Here is a 19885-nt window from a genome sequence, read left to right on the forward strand (position 1 = left end):
AGACATTTTATTAGAATATAGGATCTTCCCATTATAACACAGTATCGGTGTGAAGGAGCCATAAATAATGAAAGCATGCAAAAGGGTGCATGTGAAAGATGCAAAAGATGATTCCAAATTGATTGAAAAAATATTGTTATCAGTATTGAAAGTCTGCCTGACTGAAGCAGCAACAAGGACAATGAAGACAATTGCAGTACTTAGTGGGCTCAATAAGAGCTCAAGATCAAGTAAATCGATATAAGAATGATGAAAAAAAATATGCCATCATCAGGACCTTTATATTTGGCACAGAAATGCAATGACCTAAAAAGAATTTGGAAGGATATCTCCAAAAGAGCACAGAAAAGTTTTAGGATGACTCTGTCAGATTGAAGTCAGGTGGATGAGGGATCATTATCCAGATTTTGTGTTGAAGTTGAATGAGATGGCTTGGCCGAATGATCAGCATGAGAATCTAAAGGATCCCAAGGCAGGCTTTTGTGCTTCATGCCATCCTCCAGATAAAATAGACACCTTCATGAATTATGCAACTAACGTGTCTCTGAATACTAGTAGGGCTTCACATCTGTTTGCTGCCCACTTCTACAAAGTCTTCCTTCGTGTCTACATTGCTGCATGCTGAAGACCACTGTGAAATTCAGAGGCAAGCACCTACTAATTAGGCACCTATTAAGCATGAAGTTGAACACCTTGTTGTGGAATTATGCCTTCACTGACAATTTTGCAGAGTTTTCAAGAGAAACTTGTGAACACACAGACTTTCTGGGTACATAAGCAGCCACCTGCCTCTGCAAATCTCATTTCCATTGCAGAGGAACAGCAGGCCTCTGCAAATCTGAACAAAGGACTGTGAAGTTTGTAAAAGAAAGATCTCCACTCTCACAAGCCCAGACTGAGCTCACACTTATCTCCTCTTTCCTTATGCCAAAGTTTCCACAGGAAAAAATATCTGAATGCACATGCTAAGCAGGACCTATGCTTGTCCCCCAGTAATTCAAGCAAAGGGACCAAGACCATCAGATTAGAGCCCTTATCTAAACTTGTCATGCAGCCACTGCTTGCAACACTTTTGGAAACGGAATGTTTTTGCCCTAATGAATTTTGTGCATGAAGTCTGTTGGCAATTTCAACTTAATTTTAGCCCATTTCTTTAGTATTATTAATGTATTTGATATATTTCTGTTTTTTGGGAAACAGAGACGTGCTTATTGGACCTGTATCTACTCTGGTTCACAGGCAGCCAAGCAAAGAAACTATTTTATATATTTGGGTAGCACATTCAAATGTCAAACCTTGCAAATCTTTAATAAGGCCTGCTGGCACTCCAGTTCCTGTTCACTGAGCTTTTGGCTGCTGTTTCTTTTGTCTTGGCATAAAATATTTGGGGGATTTTCAGATTCTGTTTTTTCCTCCATTTTCTATAACTATGAATTTATTTTGCAATGTCTCTGACTTTCCACTGGACTTCCATACCTAATGTGTTATACCTGTGTTCAGGCTGCAATCTTCCTAAAGGTTCATGATGTCTTGCCCACTATTAGTTATTCATTTTTCAAAAATTTCAAAGTATCTTCTTGATTATTCAAATGATATTACTAGTGTTTTACTGCCCTAAATGTAAAAAACTAAATAGATCTGAGTTTATGAAATGTAGGTCATCTGTAAAAAGAGCCTTCAAAAAGATAAGGTGATTTTAAATCTTAGATCAAACAATATATTAAGGCATATCTTCAGAATTTCAATAAACATCTTATTGATGTGCACAGCATTTATAATAAAGCATAATATGGGGTTGGATCTAGTGAAAAACAGTGCCTTCACTGTGAAGGTTCCAGGGTTTATTCACCTATTAGATAGGTTTATTAATAGATTATATGATTTAATTGAATTTTACTTAAGTTTGTGTAGAAAAAATACAACTGTCACTTTTCATTTACCACTATCCAATAGGAACAAATGCATGCCTAATATTATGTTTATAAAAGATAAAATTTTGTCAAAAGCTCTCAAATCCCACTAGCAAAAATCATCCGCATGCTTCCCCTAAAGGTCATCAGTGAGCTCCTAGGACCCTTGGTCAACTTAAAAATGAGGTTTCTATGTCAGATTTATTTTCTGTAAATTATTTTTCCACTTTGCCCAAAAGGATGCTGAGAGTAAATAGTCAGTGAAGAAATTTAGTTTTGTCTATTTTGTAAAGCAAGATGGTTTCACAAATTAATATCCTAGCTAAATAGTGAAGTAATTCCCTAGCTGTTGACCTGATAATCACATAATCTTTCTAAATAAGTAACTTCCTAACCCATGAGTTACGATGATGTGGGATATTTTCATGAACTAGCAAACTACATATCTAAAGATAGGGGCAAACTGAGTGTCTCTTGTGTGCCAGTAGATGGTTCCAGATGTCCACAATTCTCTGAGATGAAGCTGGGAGCCATTAGACAGTATGGATTTATCTCCTAATTCCCAATGTTGTCTTGTTCATACATTCTTTCATTAGGGCACCAGTGAATAATGAATGGTAGATCAGCATGCCTGTGTGCTCTTGAGTCCCTGGTCCCTTTTTCCATCTGTGCTGGAAATTTTCTTTCCCGTCTGACAACATACTCTAAGCAGCTCTCTATAACACACAGCACTTCTCTTCTTTGCAACATTCTCCTGATGTTTCCTAGTAGATACAACTTTGCTGCTCACTAGCACCACGTATCTTGATATTTGAAAATATGCTAGATCATGGAAAACCTCTCAGATTAAAGCTCTTGAATTGGAAACATGACTAGAACTGACCTATGACAACATAATTTTTTTTCCTTCTTTTGAGAAGTCTAACTCAACTTTATGCACACTTTCCCTAAAACTCTTTCACTAACTTCTACATATTTTAATAGATTTTTTTCACTTATTTCAGATATATAAGAAACCAGGGGGCAGAAGACCCCTCACTAGAAGTGACATTATGATTTTGCCCTATGTTTATTGTTAGTATGCAGTTACACAGCTCAGCAGTCTGTAAAGATGGCTGTGCAAGCTGGATCTCATTGCTGTGTTCTCTCATGTCTCTTCCATTAAATTATCCTTTATTCTGCCAAGTCAATGCAACCAGATGAACTATTTCCCAATTCTGGCAATGAACTGGTAATGTAGAGGAACAAAATATCTAAAAATAATTTCTTCTATAACCCTCAATAGGAAATAATATTTTCTATCATTTTTCAAAGACTTGGTGCATCTGTTCAAGTCAACACCAAATTTCTGTCTACTAAATATATATCTTTGACAGAAAATTGCAAAAGAAGTGATGCCATAAACAGTTGGAATACACAAATTAAATACAAACAACATTAAAAATAAAGCATTAACACATTGCTGATATTCTGCACAGAGTATTGTTGTGGATAAATAACAACATAAAGTAGTATATGTAGCTGTAGCACTTTTCATGCCTTCCATGCAAGAACTAAAACTAAAAGTCATGATGTTTACTGGAACTTTGCAGTGCCCAGGCAAAACAGGCACATTTATCTCAATGTTACAGATCTGGTGAGGGAAAAAAAAAAAAAAAAAAAAAAAAAAAAAAAAAAGACTAAAACGTGAAAACGTGACTGGATTGTATTGTTTTGATATTCATGTTAGGAAACTGCACCACAGAAGTAGAGCATTTTCAGGGACAAAGAAACACAGCTGCTGTACCAGCATGGTGGCTACTTGTGTGCAGTTGTCAGAGCAGAAGGAAAAGGTCTGTGGCTTTTGCTCTCACTTCATGCAGTCCATTGCCAGTGTGCAGGCTCGATGGAAACTGGCCCTCTCTGCTAGTGCAGAAGCTTTCCCTCACCTCTCCTGCTGGGGCCAAGGCGACCTAATCTGCCACTAGATGGGCTGCCCTGAGTGACCCGTGCCTGGAGCAGGTGACAGAGCAGCAGCCTGCACCACATGTGGGTTAAAGAAAACACAAACCTCACATTTTTCATAAAGACTAACACATCGAAGTGCTGCTGTCACTTGTGCTCTTCCTACCAAGCAGCTTCTGCATCAGCATGCTAAACAGCCTGTTACTGAAACCTAGGGAAGAGATGTGTGCTGTGCTATTGAGAGCCACACAGCTCTTCAGGACTTCAAGGTGACGATCACTGATTTAGAGAGAAAAGTGCCCAGTTCAGACGAAGCATTTATTTTTAAATGGACATCTGATGTCTGTCGATGGCAGAGGTCTAATTCAGACTTCCTTGATCACCATGGCTGGCACACTCCCAGGTACTGCATTATATTAACAAGGTTCATAAACTGTCAGAGATATAACTCATCCACTTAACTCTCTGCAACGAGGCACAGACTCTGAGGACATGGCCTTTCCGAGAATGTTCTCTCTCTGTAATTCGTCATTCCCCCGAAATGCCTCATGTGATATGATGTTACTGGAATCTTCAGCTAAAAGGTTCAATGTTTTTTCAGTCACACATATTGCAGAACGTATTCATATGTATTCTGCCACCCTAGGCTGTGACTGGGACCTCTGCCACCAAACTATTTCAGTTTGGAGCAAGGAGATCACTGCTTTTCATGCTGAATAAACAAGAGAGTGATCCCCTGCCCTTAAGCAGAAGGTCTGTAAGGGGAAAGGTGCCTTTGACCACAGAATTCAATCTGTCATTCTGCTTGGAGCCTCTAAAGCAAAATCTCTCTTTGTACCAGCCTAGGCTGCATGGTGTGATATTCATTTAAACTCTCCAGTGGTTCTCCTTTTGCAGAAAGAGTTTTCACAAAGCGCTTTGGCATTTGCTTTTTGAAGCCTGCTTAGCTGATTTTGCTGAATGGAAAAGGTAGCCCTGAAACATATCTTCTATTCTAGTTTTCAAAGGTGGAAAAAGCCTGCAGTAGGCTAATGCTGAGAGGAAAAATAGCCCTGAAACATTAACTGAGTTCAGTTACTTTAAACATAGACACCACAGGAAGAGGTTTTATTGACTTTGAAACCCCCCTGACACTTGATGCTGTTATATTGTGCACCTGGAGCAAAATGCTTGTGCTAAGCAATGCATTTGCTAAGATGTGTGGTTCCTAAGGAGATGGAATGATGTGGAGCACCCTATGCATGCTGCTTTGAACTTTCACTGAGATACCTCTATTTCTTTACTCCAGAGCACGAGGCTTAAGGGAGTTATTTGGTTAAGATAAGTCATTCTTCCTCACCTTCCTTACATGCATTTCCAGAGACAGAGTGTCCTGTCAAGTAACCCACCTTTCCATATTGTTCACTGGGAGGAACAGCCAGAGGGCCTCAGGCATAGCCTCCACTTGACAGTCCCCTTCCTGGCAGCTCTGCTGCTGCTGGCACTGGCAAAGAGGTCTGTCAATCCCTGTGCTGTTAGTCCACAATCCCCACTGAGCTTCTGAATAACTATTACTGTATTTTGATAATCCATCAGCCTTCAGGTTTCATAAGTTCAAGCCCTATTCCTCTTGATCACATTCTCTAGAGCTGTTCCTATGAATGCCTTATTTGTTTTTGTTTCTGTATGTTAAAGTAATGAGCCTGACTATTCAGGCTGCTGAAGGGCTGCTTCAGCTGAGCTGTGCACTTTGCATACCGTGCATCCATCTGCCTTGTCAGCAGCACCACCACCAGCTGTTGTAGGAACACTTTGATCAGAGCATTATCAGACTGCTACATGACCACCACCATGAAGTCAGTGCAGTGCAAAAGCTGTCACGTTTCATGAAGTTTCCTGACCCTGTGACCATCATCAGAGCCTTCAAATAAACAGCAATTCATGACAGGGAAAATAAATATCACCACAAAGTCAGCTGTTACTGAAAATTCTCTTACTTCTGATGAAAGGTCTGGCTCTTTTCATTTATGTGACAGCAATGATCTAATTTAATCTAACATGATGAGGGAGAAGAGAAAATTACCCGTGCTTCCTTTCTGAACTTTTACTCCATACAGTGTTCATGGTTGGCCACAGTCCTGAGAAACTGGCAGACACAATATATTATTCTCCTTCTCATCTTCTACTCACTCTCTTCTGTTTCCCACATCCAAGAGCCCAGTGTTCACACTCAAAGCATTGAAGTTTATTTGCCATATGGATGCCTCAACATGGAGGGATGAATTTTCACTGAACAGAAACACTCATATGTGTTTGTTTATCAGAAATTCAGAGCTCTCCTGTACCATCAAAATATTTTCCCCTTACAATCTGCACACATTTTAAATATATATATTTTTTTTTTTACTGCTCCTCAAAAGAGTGAGTAGCATTGATAATCAACTGTCTCTTCTAACAGAGTTCAATTTAAAATGCTAGACATTCACTTGGTGGGCAGCAAGGAGTCTGTGGCTCTGTTAGATCTGCAGCATAAAGAACCAATTTTTCTTATCCTAATCCTATGGCTGTGTGAAAAAGGTGACACACAGTTGCACATAATGATAAGAAAAGCTACTGCTGCCAAAGGCAGTAAGATACCAAAGCCAGATGATTAAACCATTCTAAAGCTTTCCCAGAAGACAAGAGGAGGCAAAGGTCCAAATTTTTTTCATCATGCTATAAAACCTTCAGAGCAAAACCCACATAAAGACAAATACACACTTTCACTTTAATAACCTATTCTTACTATTTACAGAAAAAAAATGGGGTGATGCATGTTTAAAAACCTTTGACTTTAGTTTTTTATTTGTTTAAGCTTCATTCTTTGTTGGGATTTTTTTGTTGCCAAGAGGACAGTGGCAGTTTTGCTTTAAAATAAACGGAATTGTTTTTCCACAATCTACACTGCTCTAATGGATAAATAACTTCTCTGGGAAGAGCAGGCACCACAATACACACTTGAGCCCTGTACAATCAAAACTCTGTTCTTAAAATGGCAAGTTGGGCTACAGAGCTACACCATGAGAGGAAACAGAGCAATAGACTTTTGTCTTCAGGACTTCCCATACACTTGGATTGGATGAAATTAACAAAAATATGTAACCAAATATTTTCTCTGATCTTAATGAAGTCAGAAAATGTAAAGTGGAGACAATTCCACAAAAGCAGAAAATAAAAAAATTAAGTTTCTCCAGGTTTAACTTATTTTTGGCATCACTAATGCCTTCAACCTGCACTGAGCAATGTACATTTGAGCTGTGTACCTGCTGAATGCAGGTGAAGAATTTGTTCCTGGCTTCTCACCCCATCCTTGCTCTAAGCTCTCACCTGGGGTTCTGCACAGGTGAGCCCACTGTCACCTCCCCTCTATCCAATGAGGGAATACAGCAGAGTCCTGGCTGGGCCATTTCTCCTGTGGGAGCAGGAATGTGAAGTTCAGGGCTAAGCCTGCATGTACAAGATACTCCACAGTGCAGTTAACACAGAGGTCAGCATTAAGTGATCCCCAGCTCTACCTCATGTGAGCTGGTAGCCCTGTGTTTTAGGTTACCTTTCAAGTTAGAAACAGGAAAAAAGGACATTCGACTCTTTAGCCATGAGATGAAATAATGGAAAAATGTCAAATATCATGTGGTTATCAAAAGCAAAAATCACTCTGAAATATCTAGGAAGAGTGAAGATTTGTAGAAAGCTTTAGGTCAAAATTGCAGAAAATTCTCACTAATGTTTCAACTTTCTGGAAATTTGGGTTGAGCCAAATGTCTGTAATACAGCTACAAAGCAGGTAAGTATCTCTTGCTTTCTGCTGTTGTTAAAGGTTTGCACTGCTCTTTTGTCACAATCTACAATGCTGTGGTTTTCTGTGCCCCTGTAGTCTCTTCAATTCATCAGGTGCAGGAGCTTGCCAGGGAAAATGCTCAGGGAACCCTGAACAAGACAGAACCACTCTCAAGTGCCCAACATTCAAGAATTTCAAACAAAAGCTTCCTAGCAGATCCTCACAGGGACCTTCAAATGCTTATGCAGAAGGAAACCTCCAAAAAACTGAAGAGGCCACTGAGAAATAAAGGAAGATTTTATGTTATGCACCTTCTAGACAGCTGATATAAAAAAGATTATGATGCACTAGTTGAAATAAATGCAATTTTTATCATACTTCTTTTTTCCAATGTGCCTAGACTTATCTGAATTTATGATTCATGGTTACTGTGTCTGCTAAAAACAAAACAAAACAAACAAAAAAAATCACAACCAAAACCCCTTTGGGGCTGAGTTTTTAGCTCAAAAACCGAAAGAAAAAAATTTGATGACTACACAGGCTAAGAAATTATCATTTTGGTTTTTAAGTTTCATAAGTGCCCACTTGATATTATTGTAGATATGTCAGTTTGACATTAGCTCTTCCAAGTAATTATTTTATTGCACAGAATAAAGCTACTTGGCCACAGTAATGAAACATTCTTTCTGGATAGCACATGGATAGCTGTCATTCTGCAAAAGAATGACAGCAAGGCCACACAGTCTACCTTCCCTATCAGGAATCTTCCTTGTACCAATAGTTTTCCTCTTTGCTCCTTTTATGATGAAAGAGAGTTAAACTTGGAGGAATGACAGGGTTTTCATAATGTGAAATGTAAGCACAAATAAAAGCATACCTCAACAGAGTAGTTTCCATGGAACACAGCTTGAGTTTTATATTAAACTCCAGCAATGATGTTCACTCACTGATGTAGCACTGCTGAAGGCAGTGAAATCATGCTTGAAAGGGTTTTTGAAGGGGGCAACTTTAGAACCCCATGACACCGACTTAAATCTACAGATATTGAGAGAAAGGTCTCAGCCTCACCTTTCCTGCTAAATAATGAGTATGATTCTTCTGAGAATCAATACACTGGAAGCTTTCTAGACAGTAATTCTCCAGTTCTTCAGTTGCTCATAATGTGTGTGTGTGTACATATATATAGTAATATATCTCCAGACTACAAAAATCCATTTTAAAGAAACATTACTCCTTAAATGCACAGCACAACAAAGGTTTTATGTGTGCAGACCACTGTAAGCCTAAGAAATACAATTAATTTGCACATGGCTGGACATGTAACATCACAGCTTTGCAATACAGCATTGCCAGGGACAGAATTTCATCTGTGTATTTCTGCCATATGATTGCTTGAACTAGCCCATATTTTGCTTAGGTCTTAAAAGCAGAGAGTTCATAGACACCTGAAAAACTTAATAATGGAAAGCAAATGCACAAGCCTCAGCTGTTTCAGAAGACACTAAAATCTTTTTCCATAGGGAAACTCAGTAGGTTTGTGGTTTTTAAGTCTAAGGTCCATTTCGCTAGACCTAGTATGTTATAGAATAAAAAGCTGAATTAAATGAAACCTTGGTATGTATTATTTCCACAACACTTAACTCATTAATCCTCATCTCAAGCCTCCTCCTCACCACCCTATCCCAATCAGATCCCCTTTTAGTTTTTGTTTCCTCCTTGCAGTCACTCTTTTGTTTCAAGTTCCCTGCTTAATAAACATAACTTGTAGTAATTATCTATATAGATATTTAGATATTTAGATAATTATCTTTATAGATATTTTAGAAGAGGGAAGTGTGGGGGCCTTGACCAGCAATTATGGTGTCTTATATGATAGCCTTTTTCCCAAATCTGGTGCTCTTTGCAGTGTATAAAAACATTCATCTCCATAAAAGAAGTGAGAAAAAATAGCAAGACAAGGATTTTGATCAATACTGATTCTGATTAAGTTTGATCACAGCACTTGACATTTTTAGCAAGTCTGGAAGCACACTCACAGAGACCCAGGATCCGCCAAGAGTCTTCAGCAGTGTAAGGGGACATTATTGACTTAGGTGGGAATATTCTGTCTACATTTTTATTTGCCTTATATGGCTATGATAAGGCAATAAAATGCATTAACTTCATTTTGCAGTTAATCTTGTTACCAAAGCTTCAGTAGTGCTGTTTTATTGGTGATTTATATTAGGCTTTTCCTGTCTTCTTTTTTATCTTGATGGAAGGAAAATGGTTTTATCATCATGCTTATAAATTAAAAAAAGAAAAATAATATTAACTGTTTGAGACCATTGTTTATAAAATTAAGGTCATCAGATGCTGTCAAAGTACACCCAGGGAGCTGGTGCAGGCATGGATAATGTGTCACTTCTAGAAAGAGCAGTATTCATTTATACTCTCATATGGACATATCAGGAAAAGTTGTAAACAGCAGATTTTTTCAAGGTGCAGAAAATGAGGTTCATAAAAACATGCATTCACTAATCACTCTATGTATAAATGAGCAGGAATGTTGTTAATGATTCCTTCTTCTCTAGAGGCCCATACTACAGCATTAAAATGTGAGTGGGACAGATGTAGACACCTAATCTTGATAGGTCTGGGATCCAGAAATTATCTTCTGCTCATTGCACCTATTTCTTTTTATCACTGCATGGTTTATAAAAAACAAAGCTCAGTTAATTAAAAAGACACAGATAGGGATGCAAAACAACAAGATTTTTCAAGATAACTTTCTCAGTTTTAAACTGATTTTCTGAGACAGACAGGCTCCTTCTCTTCTTTATCTCTGAGGACTCATTTCCCTCCTTCTCCTGTAAGACAAAAATCTTTCGGAGCTACTGAATTAGGAAGACTCTGCTCTGTGTAATTATCACACTGCACTGAGCACTGCTGTGTTTGAGAATTTCTCAGGAATATATTAAGCAGTGTGACTAACTTCTGTCATTTGCTTTGGTTTGGTTTCTTCTCTCATATTCTTCTCCAGGGTGAGGAGTGTATTCAGTGTTTTGTTTGGATCTGTTGGGGGTTTTAGGGTATTTTTTGTGATACAAAGTTATATTGTGATGTGTTTTGGTTAGAGAGAAAAGGTTAAAGAAGTGCATCTTGCACTATAACAAAGGTGGTAAATTTTGGGAGACCTCTCCATCCATGCGGAAATTAAAAATTTTAGTTGACTGAAGTCCCCAAGAAATCTCTGCTGTCTGCATAGATGAGCTGTACCCCTCTTATGGGAAGTCCTGGTCCACAGGGGAGGAAATGTTCCTGATCTCTGTCTTGAGGATCTCTGCAGTCACCATGGGCTCAGGTCATTGAGTATCATCTGAGTGAAAACCGCCACTTTTGGTTCTGAACTTCAGCTCACAGTGTGTGCCCACTGCTGCTGATGCAATTACAAGATAAATCTTGAATGGCTGTCACTGTATCAAAAAAAAAAAAAAGAGAGAGAAGAAAAAATGTGAGATTCAAATAAGAACAAAATGATTATGTTTACCAAGCAAAGGGTTGGATGAATGTGGGAGCAGGGGAGGTTTCTTTCATGAACTCTGATTATCTCATGGGAAAAAACCTTGACATTTGTACTTAGATCAGAACAATTTGAGCTTTAAGGCATTCTTTTAATCAACAAGCTCATCTGATGAAATGCTGTAGGATTTGCTTATATATCAAAGGAGTTCCCCAGAGATTTAAACGATGTAACTGAATGCAATTAAAAGATCAGTTGTAAACACCATTTGTGATACAGTTTGTTTGCTGTGCTTTGTGAGATAAGTTCAGTTAATAACACATGAACTTATGGTAGTTTACAAGACAGTAAAGTATTGAACTCTAGTGCAAGAAAAGGATTACCATAGGAGCCTGCTAGAGATACAACTATTCAGCTATCTTGGGTCTGATGGTCTGTAAAAAGAGAACACAGAAACTATTAAGCCAAGGTTCACATCCAAGAATGGAATCATTTATGAACAACCTTTCTGGGCCTAATTCGTTGCTGAATTACACCTCAAGTAATGTCATTGAAGTCAATGGGGTTATGCAGGGCATAAGTCACTGGAGCAAATTAGCCCTCTGTCTTGAAGCCAAGAAACAAAAGGGAAGAGTGATCCAATAAAGGAGAGATGAAATGCTGACATTAGCTGAATGCCACTTCTTGGTACAGTGCGTTCTTTGTGTCCAGCAGTGAATATTTCATCCTTCCCAGGTGTAAAATCTTCCCAGCAGCACTGCAGCTTTATAATAAGTGACATAATTAATGGTTTAGTGCCATTGTAATGCATCTTTTGGGCTTCCAACAGGAATTTAAACTGTGAGCAGACAACACCTATACTGCCATCAGTATTATCTTCAAATCAAGTCTTGATCTTGAGACTCTTTTTATTTTCCCTTTCCCATCTCTTACCCATACAGATATTAGAAGATAGCATTTGTGGGTATAGATAGCTTTCTGCATAGAAAACTGGCAGAAATTCCAGGAATATCCATGTAAGAGCTGGAATAAACTAGGCATAGTCACTGCCTCAGGTATGAAGGCACGACAAATTGAATGGATTTGTTTGAATTTAATTTTTACGTGGGTAATACTAAGGGCTCTAAGAAGCCACAGTATTGCAGTGATTGTACATATGCCTTGGATTAATGAAAAAAAAATTCAATTTTCACAGACCTGCATTCGTAATACATGGTCTCTCAAATTTCACTTCTTCCACTGTCCAAGCCTCTGTTTACTCCAACTGAGGCTAAGACCATCATCTCCCTCAGCTGGAGATTATGGGTTTTGTACCATTCACAGAGAGCTCAGTCCTGGCTGAAGCCTCTAGGCATGTTTGTTATCCATATATAGAACAAATTCCCAAAGTGTACAGATGGGTTTGCAGCTCATGAAAATATCTCTGTGAGGTGGCCTGTGCAGAATAATGCATTTTGGCAGCAAGGCTTACTTTTCACTGCACAGAGATCAAATAACTGGAGTTCTTTTGGCATCCTACCATCCAAACTTCAGTGATGAGGTAAAGGATGAAAAATTATTTATTGTAATCTAGTAGAGAAAACTCTCCAGACCTACATGTATGGCAAGTCATGTAAAGCAGGCAACTTGTGATAGGTGTTGTTACTCCAGTATTTGTTTTTCTACTTCTGGTCTAATCTAGCAACAACAGAACTTGTTAGAGGGACCAGCAGATGCCTCACCTGATACTTGGCCTGTTGCATGTGTGATATTGGCCATTTATTTCTTTTTTTATTTTCATTATTTTATGGTGGTACTTTAATAACTACTCCAGATTTTCATTTTCTTTAAATCCCATTGCTTCTGTTTACAATTCAACTCTGGGCATGCTCTGCAGAGAGGGTTGAAGGGAACAAGATACAAATTTGCCAGCTGCTATGTGAGATGATGATGTAAACACTTCCAGGGCTACCCAAAGTGACTTGTCATGAGGCTTGGGGACTATTCCAGATATGGGAACAAGTTCCATTAATCCACAGCCCTAATTTAAACTGATAAAGTATCATTATAAAGCTGGTTTACGAGTGCATTGAATTTGTCCTTGATCTAGTTGGCACAGTTCTGATTTTTGAAAAAGTTCTGCTAGAGGCCCAGCTTTTGTTGGATAGCAAATCTGATTTTGACAGAAATATTTACATTTTCAGCAGATAAAAGCCCATCCATCCAAATACCCATTCACTATTCTATTTTTTTGATCATCAAAATGTCAGCTGGGTATTGGAAAAATTTTGGTCATGATTTGGAATTTTTATTGAAGGAGTGTTTTTCAAGCAAAATGCAGAATTCCCCTATTTCTAATTAAAATTATTAAACTGTCGTGGAGAATTATCTTTACCTCATCAAAGAAAGTCTGTTGAATTTTGTTATTTCTGTTTCTGCAGTCTCTTTTCTAAAGCCATCTCTTGTTTCTCTATGGTATCAGTCTCACATCTAACACTATTACATTTTGTTTCAGCTGGCAGGCTTCATCTATGCCTGTTATGTTGTGAAGTGTATTACTGAAGAAGAGGACAGCTGTAAGTACTAAAGCTTTATTACATACAAAATTACTTTTTTTTAAAAATCATCCCTCCACTATGCTGGCTCTTAATGACTTCAACTTAAGTGCCTTATTATACTGTAGCCAGATCAAGTTTTCTGTCCATCCTTCTTGGTCTAAAATCTGGAAATGTCTGAGAGACAAAGGAGTATGAAATACTGGTTTAAAATTACATACACCTTTCTTCTGGGAAGATCATTTCAACTCTTTATCTCACAATTTAGCTTAAGACATAAAACAAGTTTGTTTAAAAAAAAAAAAAAAAAAAAACAAAGAAAACTACCAAGTAGTAAACTGAAGATTTTTTTTCCTTGTTTCAGGCTGTTATTAACTATTGTCAAAGTAATTGGTTACATGAAGTGAAATGATTTCATATAGATGTAGGTTTGTGTTTCTTCTGCTTATTTATATCAATAGAAGCCTGTCGAGCAAAATTTGCTCTTATTGCATGCTGTAGAATCAAGCTATTTCCTTATTTTTTCTCTACTCTAACCTGGATTTTTTAAAAAGGACCACTGCAGCTTTTCAGTACATCTTGGGATTCATACTAAAGCACTTTAGAAACAAGTATCAGAACTGCATGTAACTTTGATAAAATATACATGAATCCTAGGGAGAGCTCTGCAATAGGAAGCAAAAGGGTTTTTATTTGATTGAGAGCACTGCTAGGGCTGGCAGGGGTTCCTTTGTGTTTTCTCCTGCGTGGAAAATAGCTCCAACCCTATAATCTATTGGCAATACAGTGTCACTGTGAGCCATCAAGGGGAGATTTAATGCTGAAATCAAACCACCACACTTTGGAGGTCTTTTTGACTATGCTCATTTCAGTTGTCTTTGTGTTTCTGTGGAAGTGAGGAAGGTATAAAGAGTACAAAAGGTTTGGGACAGCTGTGTGGAGCAGGGGTATGTCTCACATAGACTTTTCTGTTTAGGGAAGTACCCAGTCATATGTACTTTCTCCTGCTTTCCCATTAAGTGCATTCATTATCCACAGATCTGGAGAGGAGTTATTCCTTGTCCCTCAAAATGAAATCCCATTCAATACTGTTCTGCCCTCTCTTGTAAGGGTTTAAATATTTTTTTTCACTACTCTGTAATGCTTTAGGGCATGATATAAGTAAAAAGAGAGGAAGGGACTTAAGACTTGGCTCACCAATCAAGCGCAGAAGTCAGAGCACAGTTGAGAGATTTCTCCCATGGTTCATAAAGTGGCATTCCTGGCAGCAAAGTGCCACAGCCAATATGGTATTGTTTTCTTCTCTCTGCAGCAAGAGCTCCCTGTTGTTCAGCAGCCACAGATTGTCATGCTTCTTTGAATATTTTCCTGCCATCACCTTGACTATTTTGTCATTGCTTTTGTCATTTAGATTTCATTATTACTTTGTTCATACATCGCAGCCAGGTCTCCTTGTCCAGCCAAAGAGCATCTCACCTATCTGCCAGCACCTCTCTGAGGCACCCAGTGCAATGAACCAGCAGAAGTTCAGGTGCTGCAGCTTCCCCTCTGCTGAGGTTTGGAAGCTTGGCTGCCAAAACAGGGAAAGAAAACTTTTGTGGCTGAGTTGTGCTAACTGTGTAATAATGCTCAGATTGGATCTGACCCCTCAAAGTATCAAAACATTAAAACAGCTTTAGTTTTTACTGAGAGGCCTCATGAAGCAACAAGTAAGAATGCTTCTAGTTCTCTCTCTGCTCAGACATCCACTCTGCCATGTACCAAGTGTTCACTTTGACAGCCAGGGCTTGCAGTCTGGCCCTGCTCAGGTTTAATTTAAGATTATTTTATTTTCTTATACACATTTTCTCACCTTTTCCACCCCATTTGGAAACACATCCCTCTATTGTGCTCTTCTGAGAAGTGTATCCCTTATGGATGTCATGTTGTTTAGTTTGTGCTCCAGAGGGAGATGCCTAAGCTTGACTTTCTCCATATAATCACAGATGAGGTCATTTCATGCAGACCAAGTGAATACTAAGGAGAAAAGCTTTCAGGAAAATAGGACTATGTCACAGATTCATTACTAAAGCTTCCTGCATGAAGTCTTTGATCTGAGATAGCTCCAGATCTCCTAGTGGTGTTTCTCTTTCCATAGGCTCTTCTTCCACTTTTCCAGTTCCTCACCCCTGCATGTAGCTGTGGAGCAAACTCTGTGACAGAGGGATGAAGGTGCCTCTCCTACTCATGGTGTGCTCCCTCCTGAGCTGCTGAGCATCTGGCATAGGAGAAAAAAGCTTTACTGTGCTACCCCCAACCGCTGCCTAAAATCCACATCTGATAAGAAGTGAGGCCAGGCTTTTGTTTCAAATAAGTTTGGCAGCTGGTGTTCCCTCTGTGTGCTAGCAAACTGTCAGCTGTGAAAAATCCTCTGGTAAAAACAGTCACCAGAAAGCAACAATCTCCCTAGCTTGCTTTCCCAGTACCAAAGTAGTCTGTGAAGAGCAAGAGAGGGACATTTTCCTCTTCTTACCTGCAGACATCACAGGAGAAATCTAGATCTCTGGCTTTCAGGATCACTCATGCCTATAAAAATGGGATGCCTTACAGGCAAATAGAGAGACCATAAGGATAAACATATTGGCTCATACTGAAGTGTCATTTAGCCACAAGTCCTTTCTGATGAGACAGAAGCAACAGAAAAAGTCTTTTGCTTTTCACAATGGACAAAGTGAACACCCAAACACTCAATTCCATTTCTTCTGCTTTGCTAATGGGCCCTGGGGAACAACAGCAGTCCAAAAGAGAAGCAAAAGAGGCAGAAACATTGAACCTGGCAGTACTGAGCAGCCTGGAGAAAAAGCCATACAATGTCCAAGAGCCAAACATGGGCATATTCCACATTTTAACCAAATGAAGATATTGACACTGCTCAGGAGTACAGAAGCTGTCTCCTGTTGGCACAGAGCCTCAACTGTAGAAACACAGTCAAGTTGGTCTTAAGCTGCTTCAGCTGAATTAGCTTTGCTTTCAGAGTAATTGGAACAAGCTGAAAGAATTACTATTTCTCCATTCTTTATGCAGATTTTATTAAGAGAACAAATGAGTTAGGGTAGAATTAAGCAAACATTTCACTAAGATTAATCTGCTCTAACCTCACTAGAGGATTAGGAATGGAACAATACAGTGATCAAATCATGGTCATAACTAGGACTGAATCAGCAAGTCTGGAGGTTTTAATTACTCACACACCAAATAAATCCAGCTGCAGGCCCCTTAAATCAAAGCTCAAGTCTGTGCTACCTTTCATAAGAACAATGTGCTTTGGGTTAATTCTGTACCAAGGATTAAAGAGGAAGTTTTCTCCCCTGCTACAGTCCCAGAAGTGCCCTGACACCGGGTGCACCAGTCAAACTGCAGCCCGTGTCCAAGGGGCAGACAAGAGCAGTTTTCCATGGATGCTTCTCAGTGGAGGTTTGCCACTCCCAAACATCTTCCCTGTGGCTGGATAGGGACAAGGAACTCTGAAGGCTGGAGTGCCTCAGATCTTTTTCTGTGCAGGACAAGGGAGGATGGGAGCCCAGCAGCACTGCTGCCAGCTCCAAGCTCTCCTCTCCACCACTGGCATTGGAATGCATAAGCCATTGCCATTCTTACCCCATTAGCATTATTAGCTCCAGCAATTAAAAATAAAACATGAAAGTGTCAGCAACAGCCATAATGTGGAGGCAGTCAATGACAGTAAACTTATTGGAGCTCCCCATTTTTGTCACAAAACCATGTTAGACCTGCATTTTTCAAAGGCCAAACATTATTTTTAATAACATTGAAATGTTCATTTAATGTGCATTTGCTTACTAGCAATTTGGCTCCCTGCTATATAAGCTGCTACTGCCTTCCTAAAAGAAAATTCAATGTATTTCTGAAAACTTCATTAACTATATAGACATTTTGTGGGAAACACTGGAATATAAGCAGTCAAGCAGCATCCTCCCAGGGCTTTTTATCTCTAAGCAATTAAGAAAAAAACCTGGGTTACTGAAATGGAAATTCTGCACTCACCTTGCAGGTTCTGTTGAGGGTAAGGAGATTTGCTTGTTATTAGAGGGACAGCTTTGACTAGGAATGGAGCCCAGCTAGGAGAAAAATCTCTAATTTAGTCCATGTCTCAGAGTAAAATCCTAACCTAGAAGGCTCACTTGCTGACCCAGAGAGGGAGCAGAAATAGCATTTACTGACTATTAGGCAATGGCAAGGCAATCAGAGAACAAATACAGCCCCTCTGAATGTTCCCTTGTGTACCATGAGGTACAACCTTTGCACCATCTATCTAATGCTAGCAGGGATCCAACCTGCACATACACTTTCTTCTTTTCTCCTGGCATTGTTTCCAGCTAAACTGCAAAAGAAATTGCAACTTTGTCTGGAAGATTTTTACTGTGTATTCCATGGAACTCTGCTATTGGGGATGTTTTGGCATAGAACTAAAGCTCTGTATAACCCTTTAAAATTATTTCACTCCTCTTCCTCAAATTAAAATTTGGATTAAAGATTCCATTTGAATTACTGAAAATATTCAGCAAGACAGCAATACCCTAGATAGGAAATCTCTTCTGGTGAGCAATACAGCATTATGTGCCAATAAACTTGGTGTCAAACAATAATTTACTCTGGGATCCTAGCCTGACCTCAGAAGTACAAAAGTGATGTCAAAGATTTTCTTTTAAAAGATGATATTAAATTCATTTTATGTGAGAGATGTGAAGTTTTAACATGCATATGGAATAGATAGAAAAACATTCTCTTTTTATCTCTGTTACAGGCAGCCTTCCACCTTTGGGCAGGTTGTTTAACCTCTCCATACTTCTCTTTCCCATATTTAAAATGGGAAATAATGACAGGGACAAACTCACAGGCGTGTTGCTTCATAACTTTGAGCTTCTGGGATGAAAGGCACTATTGAAGTGCAGAATATGCTCAGGTATTGCTTTATTTCTGTGCCAAATGCTTTTCACAATCTGCTTAGCGAGACATAACAGAGAAATAATACCTCAGCTTCCATCCCTGCTTCAAAAAATCTCTAAAACAAAGAGAGACTGGTAGCAAACATTCGAGTATTAATTCTGCTTCTTTGTTTCCATCCCAAGTTTGTGGTTCCCAGAAATTCTTGACAGTAATTTGCTGTTTGTGGACATCCTCAGCCTTGAGAGGTCTAGCTGTATTTCATTTCCCAAAGTGGTCTTTTCTTCCTGAAAGTGTCCAACTATGTTTGAACCCAGAAAGGTTTTATGAAACATCCTGCTGAGAGGAGGAGATCTGATACCTCAGCCATACACTTTGTTAGTTTTGGACCTACCATTTGTGTAGTGCATCCTGAGTCTCTCTGTGGAAAACACCAGTGATTCCATATTCACCTTTCCCAGGCTGTCACAGGTGGCATCCATCTCACACTCCTACAGCCACGTGTAAGCAGGCCTGCAGATTAAAGTGACAATCAAGATTTTCACCACAGTCACTGGAGGCAGGGATGTGACTCCAAAGAGCAATCTGCCCTGTCTGTGGTGGGCTCCTCTCTCATGACAGGGGTATCACGGGTGCTAGAGACAGCCTAGAGAGCCCACAGAGCCAGCACAGCAACAAATAATAGCAGGAACAAATAAAAGCCAATATTTAAAACACATTTGTTCTCCAAACTGTTGAACAGGTCATTGTGAATGGCAGTGCAAAGAATGTGCTACATATTTGAAGCTTTAGCTTGATTTTGCTCAGCTGTGCTCTTCAATTTACAGCCTGCAGCTGAATTAGAAGCTTTTTCCATTTACTTGTTTCATTGAGTGTGGTGACTGCTACATGAACTAAGGAAACCAGGGGGAGGAAAATGGGATGCCTTTGGCTGTCAGGATGCTGATAGAAGTGTGGAGGGAGAGAAGCCTTTGAAATCCCAAGGTGCTACTTCATGTTTGTCATCCTAAGGACAGCTGCCTTGGAGAGCCATGGTGCCACCAGGAACACTTAGGAAATTCCCTGAGACGCCTGTACAACATCAATCTTTTGCACACATCAATAGCTGGTTCCCGTGTTATTATTTCCAGTCATGTCCTGTCTTGGAGGGGGCCCCTCACAGAGCAGAAGGCTGGTGTTGAGTGTCTCATTCTCCTCAGCACAGAGCACAGGCAATCTTTGTCCCCTGGGGTGTGCTCGCTGCTTCCATGGCACAGGC

General features: G+C 39.3%; 1 protein-coding gene across 3 annotated transcripts in view; it reads left to right on the plus strand.

The window, feature by feature from the left end:
• The window catches only part of NKAIN2 (sodium/potassium transporting ATPase interacting 2), a gene marked incomplete at its 3' end in the record, with an annotated part of 503254 nt that overhangs the window by 463883 nt on the left and 19486 nt on the right, over nucleotides 1–19885 (plus strand). For all 3 annotated transcript variants that reach the window (XR_013776731.1, XM_079325770.1, XM_079325771.1), the window contains exon 5: nucleotides 13647–13707. Coding sequence is in view for 2 of the 3 variants with exons in the window: in XM_079325770.1 (XP_079181896.1) it covers nucleotides 13647–13707 (61 nt within the window). The remainder of the gene's footprint in view (nucleotides 1–13646; nucleotides 13708–19885) is intronic.

Source organism: Erithacus rubecula, assembly GCF_903797595.1.
Source record: "Erithacus rubecula genome assembly, chromosome: 2".
Classification (NCBI taxonomy): domain Eukaryota; kingdom Metazoa; phylum Chordata; class Aves; order Passeriformes; family Muscicapidae; genus Erithacus; species Erithacus rubecula.